Source organism: Mesoplodon densirostris, chromosome 9, assembly GCF_025265405.1.
Source record: "Mesoplodon densirostris isolate mMesDen1 chromosome 9, mMesDen1 primary haplotype, whole genome shotgun sequence".
Classification (NCBI taxonomy): Eukaryota; Metazoa; Chordata; class Mammalia; order Artiodactyla; family Ziphiidae; genus Mesoplodon; species Mesoplodon densirostris.
The window spans coordinates 54,544,279-54,566,562 of NC_082669.1; the positions used below are offsets into that span (position 1 = coordinate 54,544,279).

Consider the following 22,284-nt stretch of genomic DNA (forward strand, 5'->3'; position numbering starts at 1 on the left):
TTTGGTTCATTGCTCTATCTCCAACTCCTAGAACAGTTCCTGGCACAAAGTAGTGCTCAGTGAATACTTGTTAAATAAATGAATGAATGAACTTGACCACTTACTCTGTGTGACTTTAGGAAAATATCTGAATTCTATCACCTTTTAAATGAGGATAATGCCAGCACCTACCTCAGAGACTATTATAAAATAAAATTAAATAATATGTATAAGCCTATTTAGAGCTCAACAAAGGACATTATTGTAACATTATTATTTGTTATCCTATTCCTAATCAACATAATGTTTTGAAATTTTCTATAAAATTAAAGTTCCAGGACATTATGAGTATTACATAAAATTTTAAGGAAAAAAATTACTTGAGCTTCCATTAAAACACTGACAACCAAGAGAAAATTCCTTACTGAGATCACATAAATCATTGAACTCATCATGTCTACATTGGAACTTTCTGTGGGTTGTCTATCTGGAATTTTCTGAGTGCACTCCCCTTAAATTCTTTAGTGGAACTTTTCTTTCAACTAAACTTCACACTGCAGGACTTCAGACAAGTCTCTGACATTTTACCAAGGTAGGAGGTAGAACTTGTCCGTGAATTTAGTAAAACTTCTATCAACTAGCTTTCTGTGACCCTACATTAGTTAGCTAGTTTATATATAAAACTCCTCTACTGCATGTTAATTAATTTTTTTTAAATAAGTGAGATCCTAGGTAAATTATCATTTGATTTCTTTAAGGTGAAATGCATTTTGCTTTTCAAATTAATGACCGTCATCAACCTAATGCAAAACTCTCTCTCTTCCATCTGCCTAGAGAACCCTTTATTCCTCTACCTTGTCATTTACCACAGAATATTAAAGTTATCTCTTTATGTGTTTGCCTCTCTCACTAGATCCTAAGCTAATTGAGGATAGTTACCATGTCTTAGTCATGCTAGTATTGGTAATATCTGATCCCTGCTAGCCCATTATAGATTATCATTAAATACTGTTTAAAATAAAGGCTGTGCAGTGTCATACTATAAAGCTAAACACCAGCACCAAATGAACCAAGGTTGAATACTGACACTACCTCTGTGTGAGATCAGACAAATTACTTAACTACTCTGTGCCTCAGTTTCCTCCTCTATAGAATAGGGATGATGATATTATTTACCTTATCAGATTGTTATAGAATTAAATAAATTAAATTAAGACATGTAAAATGCTTATAACAGTGTGCTTAATAAATAGAATTCATTATAATAAATATGACTATTAGTTCTTAATAAATGTTAGCTTTCATTAAACTAGAAAACTGAGTGGCCCTTTCATGTCTACAAACTAATTCCAAAGCAGGCTCAATCATCTTTAGAGAAGACATTCTGCTTAAGAGACGGCAGGAGGGTGCCTGTGTCCACACCATTCACCTCTCCTGCAGACGTAAAGTGGCCTTCTGATCTTTTTCACTCAGTCCCCCAGGAAGCCACTACCAGTTCACTGGTGTTCACACAAGACATGGAAAATTATCTACTATCTTGCTCTCCTTCTTTGCTCTCAGCCCCAAATTTCAAACAAACTTGGACTAGGACGAGATAGCTAGGATTATATGTGTAAATGGAATGTCAGATTGAGGATCAGAGGCAGCCCAAAGACTCAAGCCTCAAAGAAGCTTGAGTTACTTGGAGATTTCAGACCAAGCCACCCTTTGAGTCCCCATTACCCTGCTGACGACCCAGTTCTCCACTTGGCACCCTAGGACTCAGCCTCACCTTGTGGAATTGCGGAGGGTATATTCGAGCTGCCCCATGGTTCAACAGCAGCTGGTAGCAGATCTCAGGCTGGGCGTTAGGTCGCACAGAGGTGACCTTTAGCACATACTGGATGGCAGCACAGCCATTGATATCCATGAGATTGGCTTCTGCGCCAGCTTCCAGCATCATGTGCATGAGCACGTGGTCACAGTTCCAGGCTGCCTTGTGGAGCGGAGTTTTAAAGTCGTCATCCCGGGCGTTGACCTCGGCCTTGTAGTCCAACAGCATGCGGCAGATGAGGTGATGCTCCCTGCTGAACTCCTGCTCTTTAAAGCGGAGGGCCCAGTAGGTGGCGATAGCCAGTGGGGTCTCCATGTGGGCGTTCACACTGTCCACTATGGCCCCGTGCTCCACGTAGAAGGCCACCAGCTCCGGGAGGCCGAAGTGGGCAGCCGTGTGCAAGGGCGTCTCCTCATCCTGGTTGTTGGTCTTCATGTTCACGTTCGCCCCTAGAAAGGGAGAATGAGGAAGACAATTATTTAAACATATTTTGTCATTTTCCACAAGATTCATTAAACAGGCCTTTTCTCGCTGCTTCCCCTTCAACCTCTCCTGCTGTATACCACCCATTTTTCCAAGTTCCATTTCTAGACCCCATGGATGCCACTGCTTTGAAACAACAGCGCCACCTCCTGGACAACCAGCAAATGTACTGAGGTGATGGGAGAGTGGGCCTGAGAGCAAAGGATTTCGGCTGGGAGGCTGGAGCACTGTCAGTTGAGTTATAGTTCCTACTCCTAGGTGGATTTGGAAATACAAAGTGATTCCGATAACCAAATAGCTTTTATCAATAGAATAGCAAATATCATTAAAAATGAAGGTTATATCACAATCTTTGAGGTTCATACATGTGGCTTTAAAAGTCTTCAGTTTCTTGATGAGATTTCTTCAAAATCATCTTTTTCTTTTCTTTCAAGGGAACTAAACCTAAATGTTTGGTCCAAGGAACTTCAGTGTTATGGAAATTGCTCAGCCCTCTGACTGAACACTGACAATATTAAGCTGCCGAAGTCTGTGAGGTTCCTTTGGAATACAACTGGGGCAAAAACAAAAAACAAAAAACACTTTGACCACCAAACTAGACTAAGGGTCATATTTTGAAAGGAAAGGGATAGAAGCTAGTAAAATAAAATACTCATTAAAAGAAAGACAATTAAAGACTGTATGTAACATGTCCAATTTATGGTTGACAAATGCTGTTTAGAAATACAGATTATTAGTGCTTGGAAATCTTAGAAATTATTTAATCCAACCCACTTATCTAACAGACAAGGAAACTGAGTGAATTTTATTTTTTGATAGGGAAGTTAAGTACTAGAATGGTCAACTTGAGAAGCTGAAATTTTCCTTCTCAGCCTAGTTTAATTAGGGTGAGCTAAGTGACCCCAGGGGGCCTATTCTGTGATCAATTTTACTGGAAATTTTTATAGTTACTTCAAGAATAAATCTGGAAATACTTTTATTATTATTTTTATTATTATTATTATTATTATTATTATTATTATTATGCCAGCAACTAATATTTATTAAGCACTTGCCATGTACAACATTCTGAGCTAAATGCTTTTCACATATTGCCTCATGGAATCTTCCTAGCAACCCTTGGCAGGAGGTGCATTTTTTCCCTAATTTTACAGATGAAGAAATTTGTTTTTAGACTAATAGCTATACCAAGCTAAGAAGCAATAGAACAGAGGTTTGAAAGCAGACAGCCTGGCTTCAAAATCTCTCACCACTGTGCTATTCTACGTCATTATTTTTCTAAAAAATTTTTTTCTGTACTTTGCTCTCTTTGGATATTTGAAAACTTGAAAGTAACAGAAATCATGTTGCATTTTGTTAATTTAAAAAATCTGTTCTCTGTGTGTTGCTCCTTTATGCCCTTTTTTATGGCACCCTCTGATCATATGGAACACATTTAAGAAAGGCAATACTCCTACAAACTTACTCGGTGTCATAAAAAAGCCACCCCTCAGTGAGGTTTCTGAAAGCACATTGCTCTGTAAATTCAGAGACTATCTCTGCTCCTAACTTTCAGGAAGCAGAATTATAAGTAAAAATCATCCCTCACAACAATCTGCCATCTGTGTTCATCAGTATTCTGCCCTGGAGAAGTTCTGGGTCAGATCTCCCTTCAGGTCAGCCCTTCTTTGCTCTGGAGTGAAATGGAATGAATAAGAATGTCCTCCCAGAAGCTAATGCAGGGTCACTTCAGATGCTGGATAATTTCCAGTAAGAAAGGGAATCAAAGGGTCAGGATGAAAATTTTATAGGCTAACTTGGAAGTAACCACGTCCTTTATTTTTTAATGTACTTGGACATTTACAACGGATCCCTGACCTCTTGCTACAACTAGATATACTGCATAGTTTCCTTTTCTGAATAGGAGAGACTTATTTTTTATTTGAATTGTGATTTTGAGTGTAACTTGTCCAGGGACTACATAAAGTAGGATGATTTGACTACTTTTCTATTTTAGATTTTGTGATTCATTCAAGAAATTAGAGACCATAAACATAAATCCTTGGGAACTTAAAAAAATATTTTTTTAATGTGAAAATGCAATGTATTAGTTTCCTAGAGCTGCTGTAACAAAGTACTGCAAAGTAGTACCACAAACAACAGAAATTTGTTCACGGTTCTAGAGATTGGAAGTGAAATTACAGTGTTGATGAGAGTGGCTACTTCTGAGGGTTTTAAAGGAGAATCTGTCTCATGCCTGCCTCCTAGCTTCTGGTGATGTCCATCAATCCTTGGTGTTCCTTGGCTTGTAGATGTATCACTCCAAGGACTGCCTCTATCTTCACATGGTTCTCTCTGTGTCTCTGTGTCTTCACATGGCTGCCTTCTTATGACACCAATCATACTGCATTAGGGGCCCATCCTGCTCTACTCATCTTAACTAATTACATCTGCAACAACCCTATATCCAAACAAAGTCACATGCTGAGTTGCAGGGGATTAGGACTTCAACATATCTTCTTTTGGGGGGAAGGGAGGGGATACAATTCAACCCATAGTATATAACATGCATTACATAATATATAAAAATATATATGTGCAGTTTTAAAAATACTGTAAAGCCATCACCAATGTAATCACATCCCAGGTCCAGAAATCAAACACTCCCTGACCCGGAAAAGCCCTCTACTGTCCAATCTATCCTTCCACCTCACAACTCCACCATTCTGCTGGAGGTAATATTATTCTGACTTTTATGATAATCATGTCCTTGAATTTCTTTATAGTTTTACCACACTTGTATATACCTCTAAACAAGATAGTTTAGTTTCACTTATTTTTGAACTTTATATAAATGGAATAATCAACACATATTCTTTCATGACTTGCTTCTTTCACTCAACACTATGTTTGTGAAAATGATCTATGTTGCGATGTTTAGCTCTTGTTTGTTCATTTTATTGTGTTCTATCTCACAGTACAAGTAATACTACTAGTGACAGACATTTACAGTTTCAGCCTATTCCAAACACTGCTGCCATGAGTATTCTTGTACATTCTTGTACCCTGGTGCTCATGAGCAGGGTTCACGGGGTTCTATACCTATGAGTGGAATTGCTGGCTCATCGGGTTTGCTTATCTTCAGCGTCATTAGATGGTAACAAATAGGTGTTGTACCAGTCTACACTCCCATAAGCCATGTGTGAGGGTTCTTATCAACGTTTGGTATTTTCTTTTTTTTTTTTTTTTTTTTTGCGGTATATGGGCCTCTCACTGTTGTGGCCTCTCCCGTTGCGGAGCACAGGCTCCGGACGCACAGGCCCAACGGCCATGGCTCACGGGCCCAGCCGCTCCGCGGCATGTGGGACCTTCCCAGACCGGGGCACGAACCCGTGTCCCCTGCATCGGCAGGCGGACTCTCAACCACTGCGCCACCAGGGAAGCCCGGTATTTTCATTCTATTTAATTTTAGTCAGTCAGATGGGGTGCACAGTGATATCTCATTGTTTGAATATTTAGTTCCCTAATTAACAATTAGGTTAGACATATTTTAATATTTTTATTAAACAAATATTGCTTTTTATTTACTATTATAAAGCATTTCCATATTGTTATATTATCATTTAAAAATATCATTTAAAAATAATGACATAATATTCCATAGTGAGTTTACCCTCCTGATGGATGTGAAGATTTTTTTCCAAAGTTTTGATCTTATGACTAATGCTACAATTGATACATTTGTGTGTAAATCTTTGGGTTATTTCCTTAGCATAAATTCCCCCCAAATAGAGTCATTAAGCTGAAATATCTGAGCTATTTTAAGGGTCTTTATGAATAATTGAGGAAAGTTATATTTATCTATATCTCTATATTTATATACATCTCTCATTGATGTATGAGTGCTATTTTACTCACCAGTATGTAGTTACACAATTTAAAAAATATCTTTGCTATTTGGAAGTAAAAAATGGTCTCTCTTTTTCTTTTCATTTGAATTGATTTGTTTATTAGAGTTTGAACACTTTGTCTGTAATTATTAACTAGTGGCATTTCTTCTTTAGTTATTGTCCAAATTTTTGTCCTTTTATACTTTGAACCCTTTCTGCTTTGTTTACATTTATATGAGTCATTCATTAAAATAATATTTAAGCCTATGCTCTCAGAATTGGTATACATTTTTTAACTAGTTTATTTTGATTTTTAATGCAATAATGTTAACTTTATATGGTCAAATTCTCCCTTTGTTTTTTTGTTTTTGCTTTTGTTTTTGGTATTAGAATGTCCTAGTCCTCTCAGAGGTTTCATAACTTATCTAGATTAATTATAATTGGATTTTTAATAGATTTTAAGAAATGTTTGGGCTTCCCTGGTGGCGCAGTGGTTGAGAGTCCGCCTGCCGATGCAGGGGACACGGGTTTGTGCCCCGGTCCGGGAAGATCCCACATGCCGCGGACCCGCTGGGCCCGTGAGCCATGGCCGCTGAGCCTGCGCGTCCGGAGCCTGTGCTCCGCAGCGGGAGAGGCCACAACAGTGAGAGGCCCGCGTACCGCAAAAAAAAAAAAAAAAGAAATGTTTAACATTTAATTCATGTGGAACTTATTGTGGTGTACTTACCGATTTAGGAAGAATTAATATTCCTATAGCATAGAGTTTTTTCTTGTAGGAACATGGTCTGTTTCTCTAAAAAGTTTTCTTTACATTTCTGTAAACTATGCCCCCACAAAATTTGTAGCAATTTTCATTTTAGGGAAGACGGGTAAATTATTTCTGGGGTAAAGTAAATTTTAGTGAGAGAAGGCCCTTCATGAACCTTCTAATTTATGCAAGATGGACTCCAGAACTAGCCTGAAATGGTTGCAAATTAGATGGAGAAAAATTTGCATTTTCATTGCCTGATAAAGAACAAGAACTTTTCAGATTTAATCTGTGGGCAAAGGAGACAGAGATTTGATTGCACTGAGAATATGATGAAAAGGGGACATAGGATAAGAATTGCACAGAAAGAGTGGATGCTGGCCACAGAAATGGTACTGTGATACTCCGGAAGCCAGGAATATAGGGACACAGTGCCACAGGAGGGACACAGTGCCAGTCAACATTCAATTTTTTCTGTTCTTCCATACTGTATGATAGTATCCATTCATTACCCTCCAACAGAGAGAATCAATTTCATGAATCCTAGTTATGAGACCTCACATTTCCTTACTTTTTTTCCCAAATAAAATTAAACTGCTTCCAAGTGCCCATTTGTTGGCTTGGCTGATCATCCGAGATCAGTCATCATGTGGCTCCCTCTGCTGGGCTTTGCTACTCCCTACATTCTAAGAGTTGGCCCTCAGAGGCATCCTCTCCAAAGTATCCACATTCCCTCACAGTTCTGTCACCTCCAAAGCTACGTGAGAGTGGGGGCAGGTCTCTGTAGAAACTGTCACCTCTCCATCTTCCCAGACTCAAGGAATCCACATCTTTACTTCATCCCTAAGCCCGCCCTGCCTCCCTCCCTGTCCTAATGAACTTGATTTCTCACAGAGCCTGTGTGTAAGTGGGGAGATCAGTGGGGAGATGGAGGACGAGGCCAGAACAGTGCTCTCAACCCTTTCAGGCATGCCCTTCCTATTCTGCAATGAAGTCGAGAAATAATATCATCTACCTTCATACATAATCTTTTAAAAATAAACCCAATGCCTAGCTAACATGTAAAGGCAGAATGAAAGTAGTTTCTAATAATTTTAGCTACAGTTATGATTGCCACAAATAATATAAATTGCAATGACATAGTGTACATTTTAACGTGTTATTGACTATACTAGATGACACAATGAAATGCTTATTTGCTTGAACCCATATGTAGACTCCAAGCAGCTACATCATTGAACTGACACAGGTGTTTTGTATTGTAATTCAAATACCATAGATGTCATTGCCATAATGAATGGTATTCCAAAATGAGGAAATAAATCTTGGTCTGGTTTTGCCTTGATTTGTAGCATAGTTGCATTTCTGGAAATTTCCATATTTATTTACAATTCAAAAGTATTTTGCGTTTATATGTAAAATGCAGTTAGGTTAGAAATCTACTGTGTTACTACATCTAAATATCTGTTATTACATCAGTACTAAATCTAAGATTTTTTACAAATTATGAAAGAATTAAAAAATACAGAAAACCTCAGAAAATATAACAGACATCTATATACGAGTACCCATATTTGACAGATATTAATCTTTGACATATTCTCTTTGGTTTTCTTTTTTCCAAGATAAAATTTTACAGAAAAAAACCAGCCCATTTCTCTTTCCTTCGCTCACTTTCTTTCTCCTCAGAGATAATTATTATTCTAAAGTTGACTTTGTCATTCCCTTTAAATTTTTGTTCTTTTATTACTCACATATGCATCCATAAGCAACGTATATACCATTATTTTGTGTTCTTAAAAACCATGTAAGTTGTACTCACTTTTGCAACCCGTTTTTACCAGCCACATTATGTTTTTGAGCAGAGAGCTGATTTTTTCATTTCAACTGCTGAACAGAATTACATTGCATAATTAAACTACAGTTTAGCCGTTCCTCTACTAAAGACAGTTAAGTTATTTTAGCTTTTTCATAATAACAAATACCTTTCAAATCATGCAGGAGTTTCTTTAGAGAGAGAAACCGAATTAGTGGGTAGTAGTATACAAACATTTTCAATTATATTAAATTATACTCATCAGTGGTTGTGTCAATTCAAATGTCCATTGGTACAGTTTAAAGGTTCAGCATCATTTCCAACACTTTGTATTGTCACACTGTTTAATGTTTGCCAATTAGATGGTATGAAATGATATTGTGATTTAATCTGCATTCCCCTGGTTATCAGTAATGTTTTCTCATATGTCTATATGGGCAACAAGATTTCCACTTGTATGAATTGCCTATTCATAGCCTCTGCCCATTTTTCATTGAATTGTTTGTGTTTTCCATATTTATTTTTTAGGATATAAACAAGATCTTTGTGGAGAAAATGATAAAAACTTTACTGAAGGTAAAGGACTTAAATGGAAAGTTCTGCTATGTTTGTGGATAGAAAGATTCAATAGTACAAGGATGGCAATTCTTCCTGAATTAACCTATAAATTCAGTGTAATTCAAACATTTTTAACATAATTTTCAAAGAGTAAAGAACAAATCAATTTTGTAAAAAAAAAAAAGTAAAAGAATGAGAAGGAAAGAAGAATGATGAAGAAGGTTTACTTAGCTTACCCGATATCCAAGCAAACTATAATTAACACCATTGGTGGGAAGGTAAATTGGTTCAGACTTTATGGAAAACAGTATGGAGGTTCCTCAAAAAAGTAAAAATAGAACTACCGTATGATCCAGTAATTCCACTCCTGGGTATATATCCAAAGAAAATGAAAACACTAATTTGAAGAGATACATGAGGTCCAATATTCATAGCAGCACTATTTACAATAGCCAGGACATGGAAACAACCTAAATGTCCAACGACAGATGAATGGATAAAGACACTGTGGTACATATATACAATGGAATATTACTCAGCCAAAAAAAGGAACGAAATTGGGTCATTTGTAGAGATGTGGATACACCCAGCATCTGTCATACAGAGTGAAGTAAGCCAGAAAGAGAAAAACAAATATCGTATATTAATGCACATATGTGGAATCTAGAAAAATGGTACAGATGAACCTATTTGCAGGGCAGGAATAGAGACGTAGATGTAGAGAATGGACATGTGGACACGTGGAGGGGGAAAGGGAGGGGGGATGAATTGGGAGATTAGGATTGACATATATACTCTACCATGTGTAAAATAGATAGCTAGTGGGAACCTGCTATAAAGCACAGGAAGCTTAGGTTGGTGCTCTGTGACGACCTAGATGGGTGGGATAGGGTGGGGGAGGGAGGTCCAAGAGGGAGGGGATACAGGTATACAGACAGCTGATTGACTTCACTGTACAGCAGAAACTAACACAACATTTTAAAGCAATTATACTCCAATTAAAAAAAGTTTGAATTATTAGTCCTGAATGTTCAACTTTTGAATTGAGACTGACTTGTGAGACTTAAAGTGACTATGTAACTTTTTTTGTACCTAAGAATTACCAGAGAAGACACAGACCCACTTGAGTTTTCCTCCCACAGTAGGGGAGAAACTAGACCCTCTGAATAATTTTAAAAGGCACTGGAAAACAAAAATAACATTGTTTTATGAATACATCCCATGATCCAGTTAATAGTCATGTGTCTAGGAAATTTTTTAGACAGGGCACCTTTTAGCATATTTTCTAAGAACTCAAATATTGGATACTATTTTTAATTGTCATCACACATTAAAAATAATATTCTTGGGTAATTTTCTCCAAAATATTCCATACGTCCATTCTACTCTTTTTCTAATACTGAACATCATGGAGAAATGGGAGCCCACCAAGTTTTTTGTTCCTTTATAAGCAATCTACTTTTTGTTTGTTTTGTTAGTGATAGTGTTAAGTTTCCTTCCTTCCTTTATTTATTGAGGTATAATTGACTTACTATATTATATTAGTTTCAGGTGTACAACGGTGATTCGATATTTCCATAGATTACACACCATACAAAGTTATTATAAAATATTGACTATATTCCCTTTGGTAAACATTACATCTCTGTGACTTATTTATTTTATAACTGTTAGCTTGCACCTCTTAATCCCCTTCACCTATTTCACCCCTTCTCCCCTCCCTCCCCTGTGGTAACCACAAGCTTGTTCTCTGTATCTGTGAGTCTGTTTCTATTTTGTTGTATTTGTTTGTTTTGTTTTTTTAGATTCCACATGTAAATGAAAGCATACAGTACTTGTCTTTCTCTGTCTGACTTATTTCACTAAGCATCTCTCTCCCTCTCTCTCTTTCTCTCTCTCACACACACACAAACACACACACACACAAAAGAATACTAGTCTGCCATAAAAAATAATGAAATCTTGCCATTTGTGAAAATATGAATGGACCTGGAGGGTATTATGCTTAATAAAACAAGCAATCTACTTTTTATTTATTCACCTATTTGTATACTTTTACTATTTTTATTGTTGAAAGTTGATGTCTTATTAAAGATATATCTAGGCTCAGTTTTTTTTTTATTGATTTTACCAGGAACCAAACCGACCCATTTCATCTCCACATAATTATCTGTTTTTTTATACAGGAAATTTTTTCTTTATCCTGTTTTTAAGTTTTGGTCATATTCAAAAAGGAAACATTTCTTTATGTATTGAAAGCTATAAAATATTTTTTTGCTTAAAATTTTCATCACCCAGTAACTATCAAGTTACAGTCATTGATAAGAAAGCCCCCCTCACAATTTTTTTTTTTTTCGGTACGCGGGCCTCTCACTGTTGTGGCCTCTTCCGTTGCGGAGCACAGGCTCCGGACGCGCAGGCTCAGCGGCCATGGCTCACGGGCCCAGCCACTCCACGGCATGTGGGATCTTCCCGGACCAGGGCACGAACCCGTGTCCCCTGCGTCGGCAGGTGGAGTCTCAACCACTGCGCCAGGGAAGCCCCTCTCTCACAATTTTTTTTTTTTTTTGCGGTACGCGGGCCTCTCACTGCCGTGGCCTCTCCCGTTGCGGAGCACAGGCTCCGGATGCGCAGGCTCAGCGGCCATGGCTCACGGGCCCAGCCACTCCGTGGCATGTGGGATCCTCCCGGACTGGGGCACGAACCCATGTCCCCTGCATCGGCAGGCGGACTCTCAACGACCACGCCACAAGGGAAGCCCCCCTCACAATTTTTTAAACCCCAATCCTCAAGTGCATGAGTGAATAAGAGGTAAATTACTTATGGCATTCTTTTTAACATTGCCTTTAAAAATTACACTTTTCTTAGAAAAAGTGCTAAACAGGGTGAACAGTAGTTAGGCTCGCTGATTATAGTGGCCTGCAGTATGCATGAGAACAGAAGGAAACATGGAGAAAACATTATCATGGGTTATAATAGTAAGGATTTGAGATGGAATTTTCTTCAGTTTATTAACTTCAGGTAGAAATTTAGAATCCTCAGTAGCTACTTGTTTTGTCTGAAATTCCATCACCTCCATCAGCTTAAACTTCACCTGCCTCAGTTCAAAATAATGCTAAGGTTTGCACAGGCTTTTGTGCAGTAAAATCACAGTTGTTCAGTGTTCTTTTATGAAAATATTAATAATGCCTGCTATTTTTCAAGCACTCAGGAGGAGTTTTACATATATTGTCTCACTTATGATTAACAGTAAGCATTCTTTAGAAACATCTGTTATTCAAAGATTAGACTTCTTTTTTCATATTCAGGACTTTTTTTTTCCTGCAAGTTCTGCAACTGTTTCTCAAGTCTGCTTCTTTGTCAAGGATGCAATTTTGTGCAGTGTCAAGTTTGTTATTAACTGTCACCAAAGTAGCCTGCTTTGTTCTAGTTTCAATTTTGCCCTTTCAATCTACAATCTTTGGCAAATATATTTTCCTGTATCTTTCATAGTCTTATCTTAAATGAAATCTTAAATGAAACACCATTTCCCCTAAGGCCCCATTCCTATACACCCACATTCTCAAGGTCTGGAGTTGAGGACTACCTTCTAGATCAACAGCGGTGCTTCTGAACCATTACTCTCTCAGTCTTGTGTACAACTCCTCATCGGTTAAGGTTTATGTCACCCAATGAAGTTACTCTTTATCCCTTTTCATCTGCGATTTCACAAATTCCCAGTCACTCTTCCATTTTCAACAAAGACATGGGTATCTGGCTCAGTCTTTATTTTATCTCTGTCCTGACATCACCCTGCAATACCGTCGCAGATGACACATTCAACACATTTGCACTCACAATTCCTAAATCTTCTGGGGCAGACTGCATTACTGTTACCAAATATCTTATTGGTCCTTTTTGCAGTGGCTTCCCTGCTGAAGGTTCATACACCTCTACCCTGTTGAACTCAGTTTGAAATACTGGTTCTTGTTGCCCAGTTGCATCTCTATCCTTCCCTTAGTGAAGTTTTTCAACTCTTTCTTGATTGCCAATATATTCTAAATTTTCCTTAGGCTAGGATTTAATCAGGATAGACTAAATTATGGTGTTGTAACAACACTCAAATCTCAGTGGCTGAATGCAATAAAAGTTTATTTCTCACTCTCACACTGTCTACTGTCGTTCCAGAACCAATGTCCTCTATTTGACCTCTCAGAATCCAAGCTACCTTGATCTTCTGCCTTCACCATCTCTACCTGGGGTTTCCTCCAGTATCACAACATCATGGGGAGAAAGAGATTTTAAATATCCTATGTGGGCTTTACATTGCCTAAACCTGGAAGTGGCTCATTTCTTCTGTTCACACTACATTAGGCAGAAAGGATATATGATCCTGCTGAACTGCAAGGGGACTAGACTAGAAAGTCTTCCATGAGCCTGGAGGGGAAGAAAACTAGATATTGATGAGCGCTAGTTATTTCTACCGCTGCTGACTTGAGTTTCCGTGAGTAACAGTAAGACAAACAAACAACAGTTCTGACTGATTCAATAGCGATGTTTACCTTCTCCCTTTCCTGTTAGGGAAGAGGGATCTCTCCTCCAGTTCAAGACAAATAACTCCATCTTTGCGACTGATCATCTTCCTAACAGTCAAATGTTGCTCCACAAATAATATCTCTTTACTCTATATCAAACAGCTCTCTCTCCATCAACTTTTTGTCCTCCTCTTATAAGCATACTTAAGTTTCTCCCAATCCTTTTCTCCTGTTTAACTACCTTCCAATTTCTTTTGATCTCTTTTTAGCCAGACTTCTTGAAAGTGTGGTCTCTGCTTCCTGCACCCACTTCCTTACTACCTGTGATCCCCTCGATCCATCACAACTTGCCTTCTGTCCCCACCACTACACTGGAACTGCTCTGACAAAGGTCACCAGTGGCTTCCAATTGATCATTCCTATCTACAGTTTTCAATCTTCATCTTACTACACTCCTTTGCTGCATCCAATGGTGTTGACAACTCACTTCTTAAATTCTATTTTTTCAACTTCCCTGGGATGCTTTCTCCTCCCTCTCCGGCTATTCCTTCATTATATTTCTATGATTTCTCTTCTCCTCAATTCCTAAATTGTGTTGTTTCATCTGGGTATCATTCAGTTTCTGCACTTCTTACTGTATGTAACTTCCTTGAGCAGTCATAACTACTCTTTCCACTTTATTTATGAACAGATGACTCTCAAAATTATATGAACAGGGCTCCCCTGGTGGCGCAGTGATTGAGAGTCCGCCTGCCGATGCAGGGGACACGGGTTCGTGCCCCGGTCCGGAAAGATCCCACACACCGCGGAGCGGCTAGGCCCATGAGCCATGGCCACTGAGCCTGCGCGTCCGGAGCCTGTGCTCCGCAACGGGAGAGGCCACAACAGTGAGAGGCCCGCGTACCGCAAAAAAAAAAAAAAAAAAAAAAAAAAAAATTATATGAACAATCATATATATAATGGACTTGTATCTGGAATATATAACTTACATCTCAATAATAAAAAGAGAAGTAACCCAATTTAAAAATAGGCAAAGTAGGGCCTCCCTGGTGGCGCAGTGGTTAAGAGTCCGCCTGCCGATGCAGGAGATGCGGGTTCGTGCCCCGGTCTGGGAGGATCCCATATGCCGCGGAGCGGCTGGGCCCGTGAGCCATGGCCGCTGGGCCTGCGCATCCGGAGCCTGTGCTCCGCAACGGGAGAGGCCACAGCAGTGAGAGGCCCGCATACCGCAAAAAGAAAAAAAAAAAAAATAGGCAAAGTATATAAATAGTCATCTCTACAAAGAAGATATATAGATGGTCAATAACCACATGAAAAGATGCTCAGTGTCATTAGCCATCAGGGAAATGCAAATCAAAACCAGAGTTTGATACTACCTTATGCCCACCAGGATGGCTATGATCAGAAAAACAGATAGTATAAGGGGGAGGGGCAATATAAGTGTAGGGGAGTAAGAGGTACAAACTATTAGGTGTAAAATAAGCTACGAGGATATATTGTACAGTATAGGGAATATAGCCAATATTTTATAATAACTATAAAAGAAGTATAACTTTAATAAACTGTGAATCACTATATTATATACCTGTAACATATAATATTGTGTATCAACTATACGTCAATGAAACAAGCAAAAAAGATAGTACCAAGTGTTCGCCAGGATGTGGAGAAATGGGAATTCTCGTACACTGATGGTAGGAATGTAAAATGGTACAGCCACTTTGGAAAACAGTATGGCAGTTCCTCAAAAAGTTAAACACAGAGTTATTACCACATGACACTGCAATTGCATTCCTGGGTATTTACTCAAAGGAAATGAAAACATATGTCCACACAAACATTTGTATGTAACTGTTCATAGCAGCATTATTCATAATAACCAAAACATGGAAACAATCCACACGTCCAGCAACTGGTAAATGGATGAACAAAATGTGGTGTATAAATACAATGTAATATCATTCAGCAATAAAAAGGAACAAAGTACTAATACATTGTTTCATTTCATCACTTCAAAAATCATTGAAAACACTATGCTAAGTGAAAGAAGCCAGATATAGAAGACCACATATTGCGTGAAAGAAGCCAGATATAGAAGACCACATATTGCATGATTCCATTTATATGAAAAGTCTAGAATAGGCAAGTTCATAGAAACAGAAAGTAAATTAGTGGTTGCCTAGGACTGAGGTGGTGGGGAATGGGAGTTGAAGGAAAATGGAGGGTGATTGCTAAGGTACAGTTTTCTTGTTGGGTAATGAAATGTTCTAAAACTGTGGTGGTGGTTGCATAATTCTGTGAAAATACTAAAAGCCACTGAATTGCACACTTTAAAATGGATACATTTTATGTAAGTGAATTATACCACAATAAAGCTGCTAAAAAATATATGACCAGTCTTGGGCTGACCCCTGAGTTTCAGATCTATATCTACAACTGCATTCTGAACAAATTCAGTTGGAGGTCCATTGAGCGCTAAAACTTACCATGTCTTAAACTAAACTCTTTTCCTTCTTATTCCTGTTACTCATATAAGCTATATTTCAATAAATAGCAATGCTATGGCTCCAGCAAATCAAACTGAAAGTCAGAAATTCACCTTCCATTCCTCCTCCTTTCTCATTCCCCTACCCCTTTTCTCAGTCACCAAGTGTTGACACTATAAATTCCTATCCTAGTTTGTACATTTGTATTTCCCCATAGACTACCACATGCACAGATTCATCTTCCAAAATTCTGGCAGTAATGTATTTATTTATTTATTTTGACAGTAATGTATTTAAAATGCATACCTGACCATATTGCTCTGTGTCTTAAAATCCTGTAATGGCTTTCCATTTTCTATATGATACAGTCTAAGCTTTTCGCCATGAGAGATAAAGCCATTCAAAATCCAGCTCCTACCTCTCCAGGCTTCTATCCTGCTGTCCTTTGTCTCACACTTTGCTTTGATTACTGAGCATCCTGTAGTTCTGTGCAGCCTTTGCTTATGTTGTTTCCTTGACCTGAAATGACTTGAATTTCTTCTTTGACTAATTAACTTTACTCCTCCTTCAAGGTCCTGTGCCATGTCTTCTAGAAAACCTTCCCTTACCCCCCGGCTGTGCTACTTGTCCCTCCTCTGTAAAAAATTTTATCTAGAGTGCTAAGGAACAACAAGTTTGGGTGTCTTGTTCCTCGATTTAAGATCCGTGAGAACTGATGCAATTTTTACTTGTCTTTGTGTTCCTAGAGCTTGGTACGTTCATTCATTCAGCAAATATTTGTTGAGACACTACTATGTACCAGCTTCTGTTAGAGGCTCTGGGAAGACCATAGTAAATACGACAGTGTCCCTAACTTCATGTACTTTACATGCTAGCGAAGAAGATAGACAAAAAAGTTAACTCATATATATATATGTATATATATATATATATATATGATAAAATTATAGGTAGTGATATGTTGTGAAGAAAAATAAAGCTGGGTAAAGTGATGGAGAATGATGAGGGAAGAAGGTGAAGCTTTTCACGTAAAGGTTCTGACTTTTGTGCAGCAAAGAAGTAAGCCACCTGAAGATCATGAAGAAAAGCTTTCCTGGCAAAGGGAAAACACCAAGGGAAAAGGCTCTGAGGTAGGTAAAAACAACCTTGATTTGTTCAGAAAATGCAAAGACAAGCATCAAAAGAGGTGAGTAACGGAGCAGTAGGAACTAGCATTGGTGAGGCAAGCAGGCACAGAAGGTCACAGGAAAGACTTTAACTTACATTCCAAATGTGGGAGGAAGCACTGGGGGTGAAATGATCTGATTCACCTTTTGTAAAGATTACTCAGGCAGGCTGTGCGGAGGGTAGACTATAAAAAAGGAAAATGTAAAAGCAGGAAAATTATTGGAAGTCTGCTATTGTAGCCAAGAAGAAATAATGTGGCTTGGGTTAAGGTGGTCCCATCGTGGGTGGTTTGAAGTGGAGATACCACTTCAGTGGTCAGACCAGAGATATATTTTGATAGCACCAACAGGTCTTCTGGGGTGTGAGGTGTGAGGGAAAGTGAGGCAACACAGATCCCTTCTAGGCTTTTGGCTTGAGCAACTGATAGAACAGAGTTGCCATTTATTAAGACAGAGAGCATTAAGGTGGACTGGAAACACAGTTACAGTTTGGACATGGTCAGCTTGAGATGCTTATTCAATATCCAGTGGAGATGGATTATATATAGTCAGATAGGTGAGCTGACGTTCAGAGGAGCGGGTCAGGCTGGGAGATACAAACCTGGGAGTGAGCACCATTCAATGATCTTATCTAGATAAGATAAGATCACCAAGGTGAGTTTTGATGGGAAAAGTGTGTCTGACTGAGCCCTGGGGCCCCCCAGCTTTTTAAACGTGGAAAGGAGAAACAAATCCAGGAAACAAGACTGAAGAAAGGGCAGTGAAGGAGTAGAAAAACAGCGTGACTTTATAACTGGTCATTAAACCAAGCTATTTATCACACAGTCTGTTCTCATCACCAGTTTCTTCTTCTTTAACAGCTGCCTGTCTTTTTTTAAAAACATACTGAAAACAGGAAGCAAATATCACAAACTATTTCCTTCTGTCTCCTGAAGCGAATCTTCTTCATATCAAAGCTTATCAGCCAACTCCTCCGATTATTGCTTCTCATCCCGTGGGATGCAGACTTCTTTTCATAGAGCCCGTGTTTATTTATTCTTCTGTTTATTTTTAATTTACTCAGCCTTAAGGAAAAGATACCTTTCTAGACGTGAACAATCCACATGCAGGCACTGAGCGCAGTGACCTTATTTTTATTTTGTTTTTTATCTTTTTGATTCCATGAAAAACATTGATTAAGATTTAGCAAAGTAACCATAGATAAGACTGAATAACTCAGACTTTGAAAAACATACTATTATCATATTATTTTGCTCTAATCTTGTTGTGCTCATGAAATCAGACCGTATCTTATGATTGGGATAGTGTTTTCACCGAAGGAAATGAATGCTGCTATTGTCATTCAACTGAAAAAGAGATTAATCTTGGGGAAGACTGTTGAGGTTTTGCAGGTTTTTTTTTTTTAAAGGAGAAAGTGAACAATGACTTCTTCCTCTGTCCAAGGACAAAATTCTGTTTGCTCTGGCCTCAGAACAAGGCGAGGCCTGGATCAGCCTCAGGGGTGGAGGTGAATGGCCCTGGCTACATGGAGGCAGGACTGGAATGAGAAAGGGAAATGGTGATGTATTGATGGGAGTGGTACCCCCACTCCCGAGACAGAATAAGGTTGGGGGACAGCAAGTGGTGGGTTAGGTTAGCAGAAACCAACTGCATGAGAAAGAATTAGTCAAGAACAATGGGCCTTCCCTTTGCAGTGGCTGCAGGGCAACAAAGCAATGGTGATGAAGCCCTCTCTGGAGCAGCCAGCATACTGGACCATGAGTGAGGATTCCTTTAGTCCAGAGGGAACACCTTTCTACATCCAGTGGCTTACAGAAAGAACAACTGCTTGAACAGAGGTAAGTCACTGCTGGGGAGTCATACCAGGAGAGGGTATTCAAGGGAGAGACTTCCTGCTAATACAGTCTGTAATGGATTATAGTTGTTTTACCCTGAGTACATATGTGTGATATTGTCTGTATCCAAGCTGGTGAAACTGGAGGTATGACTACATAAAGGTTTGGAACAGCCCCTGCGGTTGATGGATGGGGGAAATTATTGCCCCCAGCTCCCTTTGCATTTCTGCCTTTATCTCTGCTTAGGTTTCTTAGAGGCCATGTCCCCTTCAAACTTTGGATGGAATTAAGCAGAGGGCTTCAATCTTTCTGTTTCTTGCAGGAAAGCAGTTGCAGAATTATCTTTTCCTGAGTTGTCAGGGTAACGTTCCTTCCCTGTGGGGCAGTGTATTTTTCATAGACCCCCAGTTGGATTCTTGTTACCATCTTCACACTTGAGAGGTCTGTAAGACAGGTAGTGACTAATCATCTGAGAATACAAGATCTTCTCTAATTCCTGACATGTTACATGCTGTGAGTTGTATTCTCAATGGTTACAGACTGATGAAGAAGTTAAGGGGGGAGGAATTTGTGAAGCCAGGTACTGAACATTAGAGTCAACTTCTTTCCCTAACTCTTGGGGGGCCACCTATCCTATTTTGTTTAAGAAGGTATACTATGTAGCATCTCCACAAAAATGTATATCCCAATCCAGTCCCTCTGATGATGTAATTAGTAGAAATTTCATTCATTCTTTGGTTTATAGTTTGCTGATATATTTAATTTACATAGCTGTGGCTAAATGGTTTTTTGTTTGTTTTTCTGATAAAAATCATGATTTATTTTACAATCATAGCCCATGAAAGGAAGACAATAGATGTATTTTTCCTAACTCCAAGAGAATCTGAAGAGTCCTTTATACTTGTTGAATTAATTACAGTAAGATCAGTTACAGTTTGATGAGTTAATTCAAATTGAACTTCCTGTAACAAACAATGAGGAAATAAAATTTCTCAAAGCAAACAAGTAAAGCAAGCAGCATTGTCTCAAAATTAAGGATAATATAACAATAAACTATTGTAGTTAAAAATCAAGATGTAACTGGTGGGGACTTCTCTGGTGGTCCAGTGGTTAAGACTTCACCTTCCAATGCAGGGGGTATGGGTTCGATCCCTGGTCAGGGAGCTAAGATTCCCACATGGCTCATGGCCAAAATATCAAGACATTAAAAAAAACCAAAAAACAGAAGCAATATTGTAACAAATTCAGTAGAGACTTTAAAAATGGTCCACATCAAAAAGAAATCTTTAAAAAAAAATGATGTAACTGGTGAACTTTTTTTTTAACATCTTTATTGGAGTATAATTGCTTTACAATGGTGTGTTAGTTTCTTCTTTATAACAAAGTGAATCAGCTATACATATACATATGTTCCCATATCTCCTCCCTCTTGCATCTCCCTCCCACCCTCCCTATCCCACCCCTCTAGGTGGTCACAAAGCACCGAGCTGATCTCCCTGTGCTATTCGGCTGCTTCCCACTAGCTATCTATTTTACATTTGGTAGTGTATATATGTCCATGCCACTTTCTGTGTTTTTTTAACTTTATATTTTTTGTAGATAGTTACCAGTAAGCAGGAATTAGGTGTATTAGCTCAGGTCTGTGTTAGCTCAGAAGAACCCTGCTGTGTCAAAGAAGTAATAACGTTGGTGATACAGTAGTACCAGTCATCAACCAGGATGCCCAGGGTGAGGAGGGAAAATAATGAAGTGAGGAGGGGTTGGGACATCTGGATTGAGAGAGGTGTAAGGACCTGGAGTCACTATGTCAATGAAGATCTGGTAAGGTGTAACTGAGGGGATGACGGCTGAAAAGATAGGAAGTGAAAATAATGGAGCAATGTCAAAAGCCAGGATGCGATAATGAGTGGATGGCTGAACCGGAATGAGATGAAGGTTGTTAGCGTTGAGGAGGTCCAGGAGCTGCGGCTGAGTTTGGGCTGGTAATCTATGTCAGAATTGGAATCCATCCCTGATGATGGAACTAGGGAAATGCACCAAAACTGCAGGACAGATGACCAAGTCCTCAATAGGAAATGACTAGCATTACAGTTGATGGCAATTCTTATAATGGGTAGAAGGTGAATATGTATTAGTTCCTGATTGCTACAGTAACAAATTACCACAAATTTAGTGGCCTAAAACAACACAGATTTATTATCTATGGCTCTGTAGGTCAGAAATCTAACATAGGTCTTAGTGGGTAGGATGGTTAATTTTATGTGACAACTTGGTTTGGCCACAGTGCTCAGATATCTGATCAAACATTATTCTGGATGTTTCTGTGAAGGTGTTTTTTGGGTGAGATTAACATGTAAATCAGTAGACTTTGAGTAAAGCAGGTTACTCTCCACAATGTAGGTGGGCCTCATCCAATCAGCAGAAGGCTTAAGAGAAAGGACTGCAATCCCTAAAGAAGGAATTCTGCTCCAGACTGCCTTTGTCTCAAACTGCAACTTTCCTGTACTTCTGCAATCTCATGAGCCAATTCCTTAAAACAAATCTCTCCTCTCCCCCTCTCTCTCTGGTGGTTCAGTTTTTTTGAAAACTAATACAAGTGTGCAAAGATCAGGAGTCATTGTGATTCTCTTTAGGAGAATCTGCTTTCTTGGGCTTTCCAGCTTCTAGAGCCCAGCCACATTCCTTGGCTCATGCCTCTTCCTCCATCTTCAAAGCCAGCAATGGTGGGTGTAATCTTTTTCACATGAAATCTTTCTGACCTTCCTACCATAGTCACATTTCCTCGGACCACAGCCAAAAAAGATTCTCCAGTTTTAAGGAGATGGGCCGACTCAAGACAGTCCAATACCATCTCCCCATCTCAAGGTTTTTAACTTTTTATTTAATTTTTTTTTTTTTTTTTTTGCAGTACGCAGGCCTCTCAGTGCTGTGGCCTCTCCCACTGCAGAGCACAGGCTCCGGACGCGCAGGCTCAGCGGCCATGGCTCACGGGCCCAGCCACTCGGCAGCATGTGGGA

At 38.9% G+C, this 22,284-nt stretch overlaps 1 protein-coding gene across 4 annotated transcripts in view; it reads right to left on the reverse strand.

Annotated features, from left to right (window-relative positions):
- ASB4 (ankyrin repeat and SOCS box containing 4) overlaps window positions 1-22,284 on the reverse strand; it is a 129,186-nt gene that overhangs the window by 16,906 nt on the left and 89,996 nt on the right. For all 4 annotated transcript variants that reach the window (XM_060107606.1, XM_060107607.1, XM_060107605.1 and 1 more), the window contains one exon: window positions 1,751-2,241. In XM_060107606.1, coding sequence (XP_059963589.1) covers window positions 1,751-2,241 — 491 coding nt within the window. The remainder of the gene's footprint in view (window positions 1-1,750; window positions 2,242-22,284) is intronic.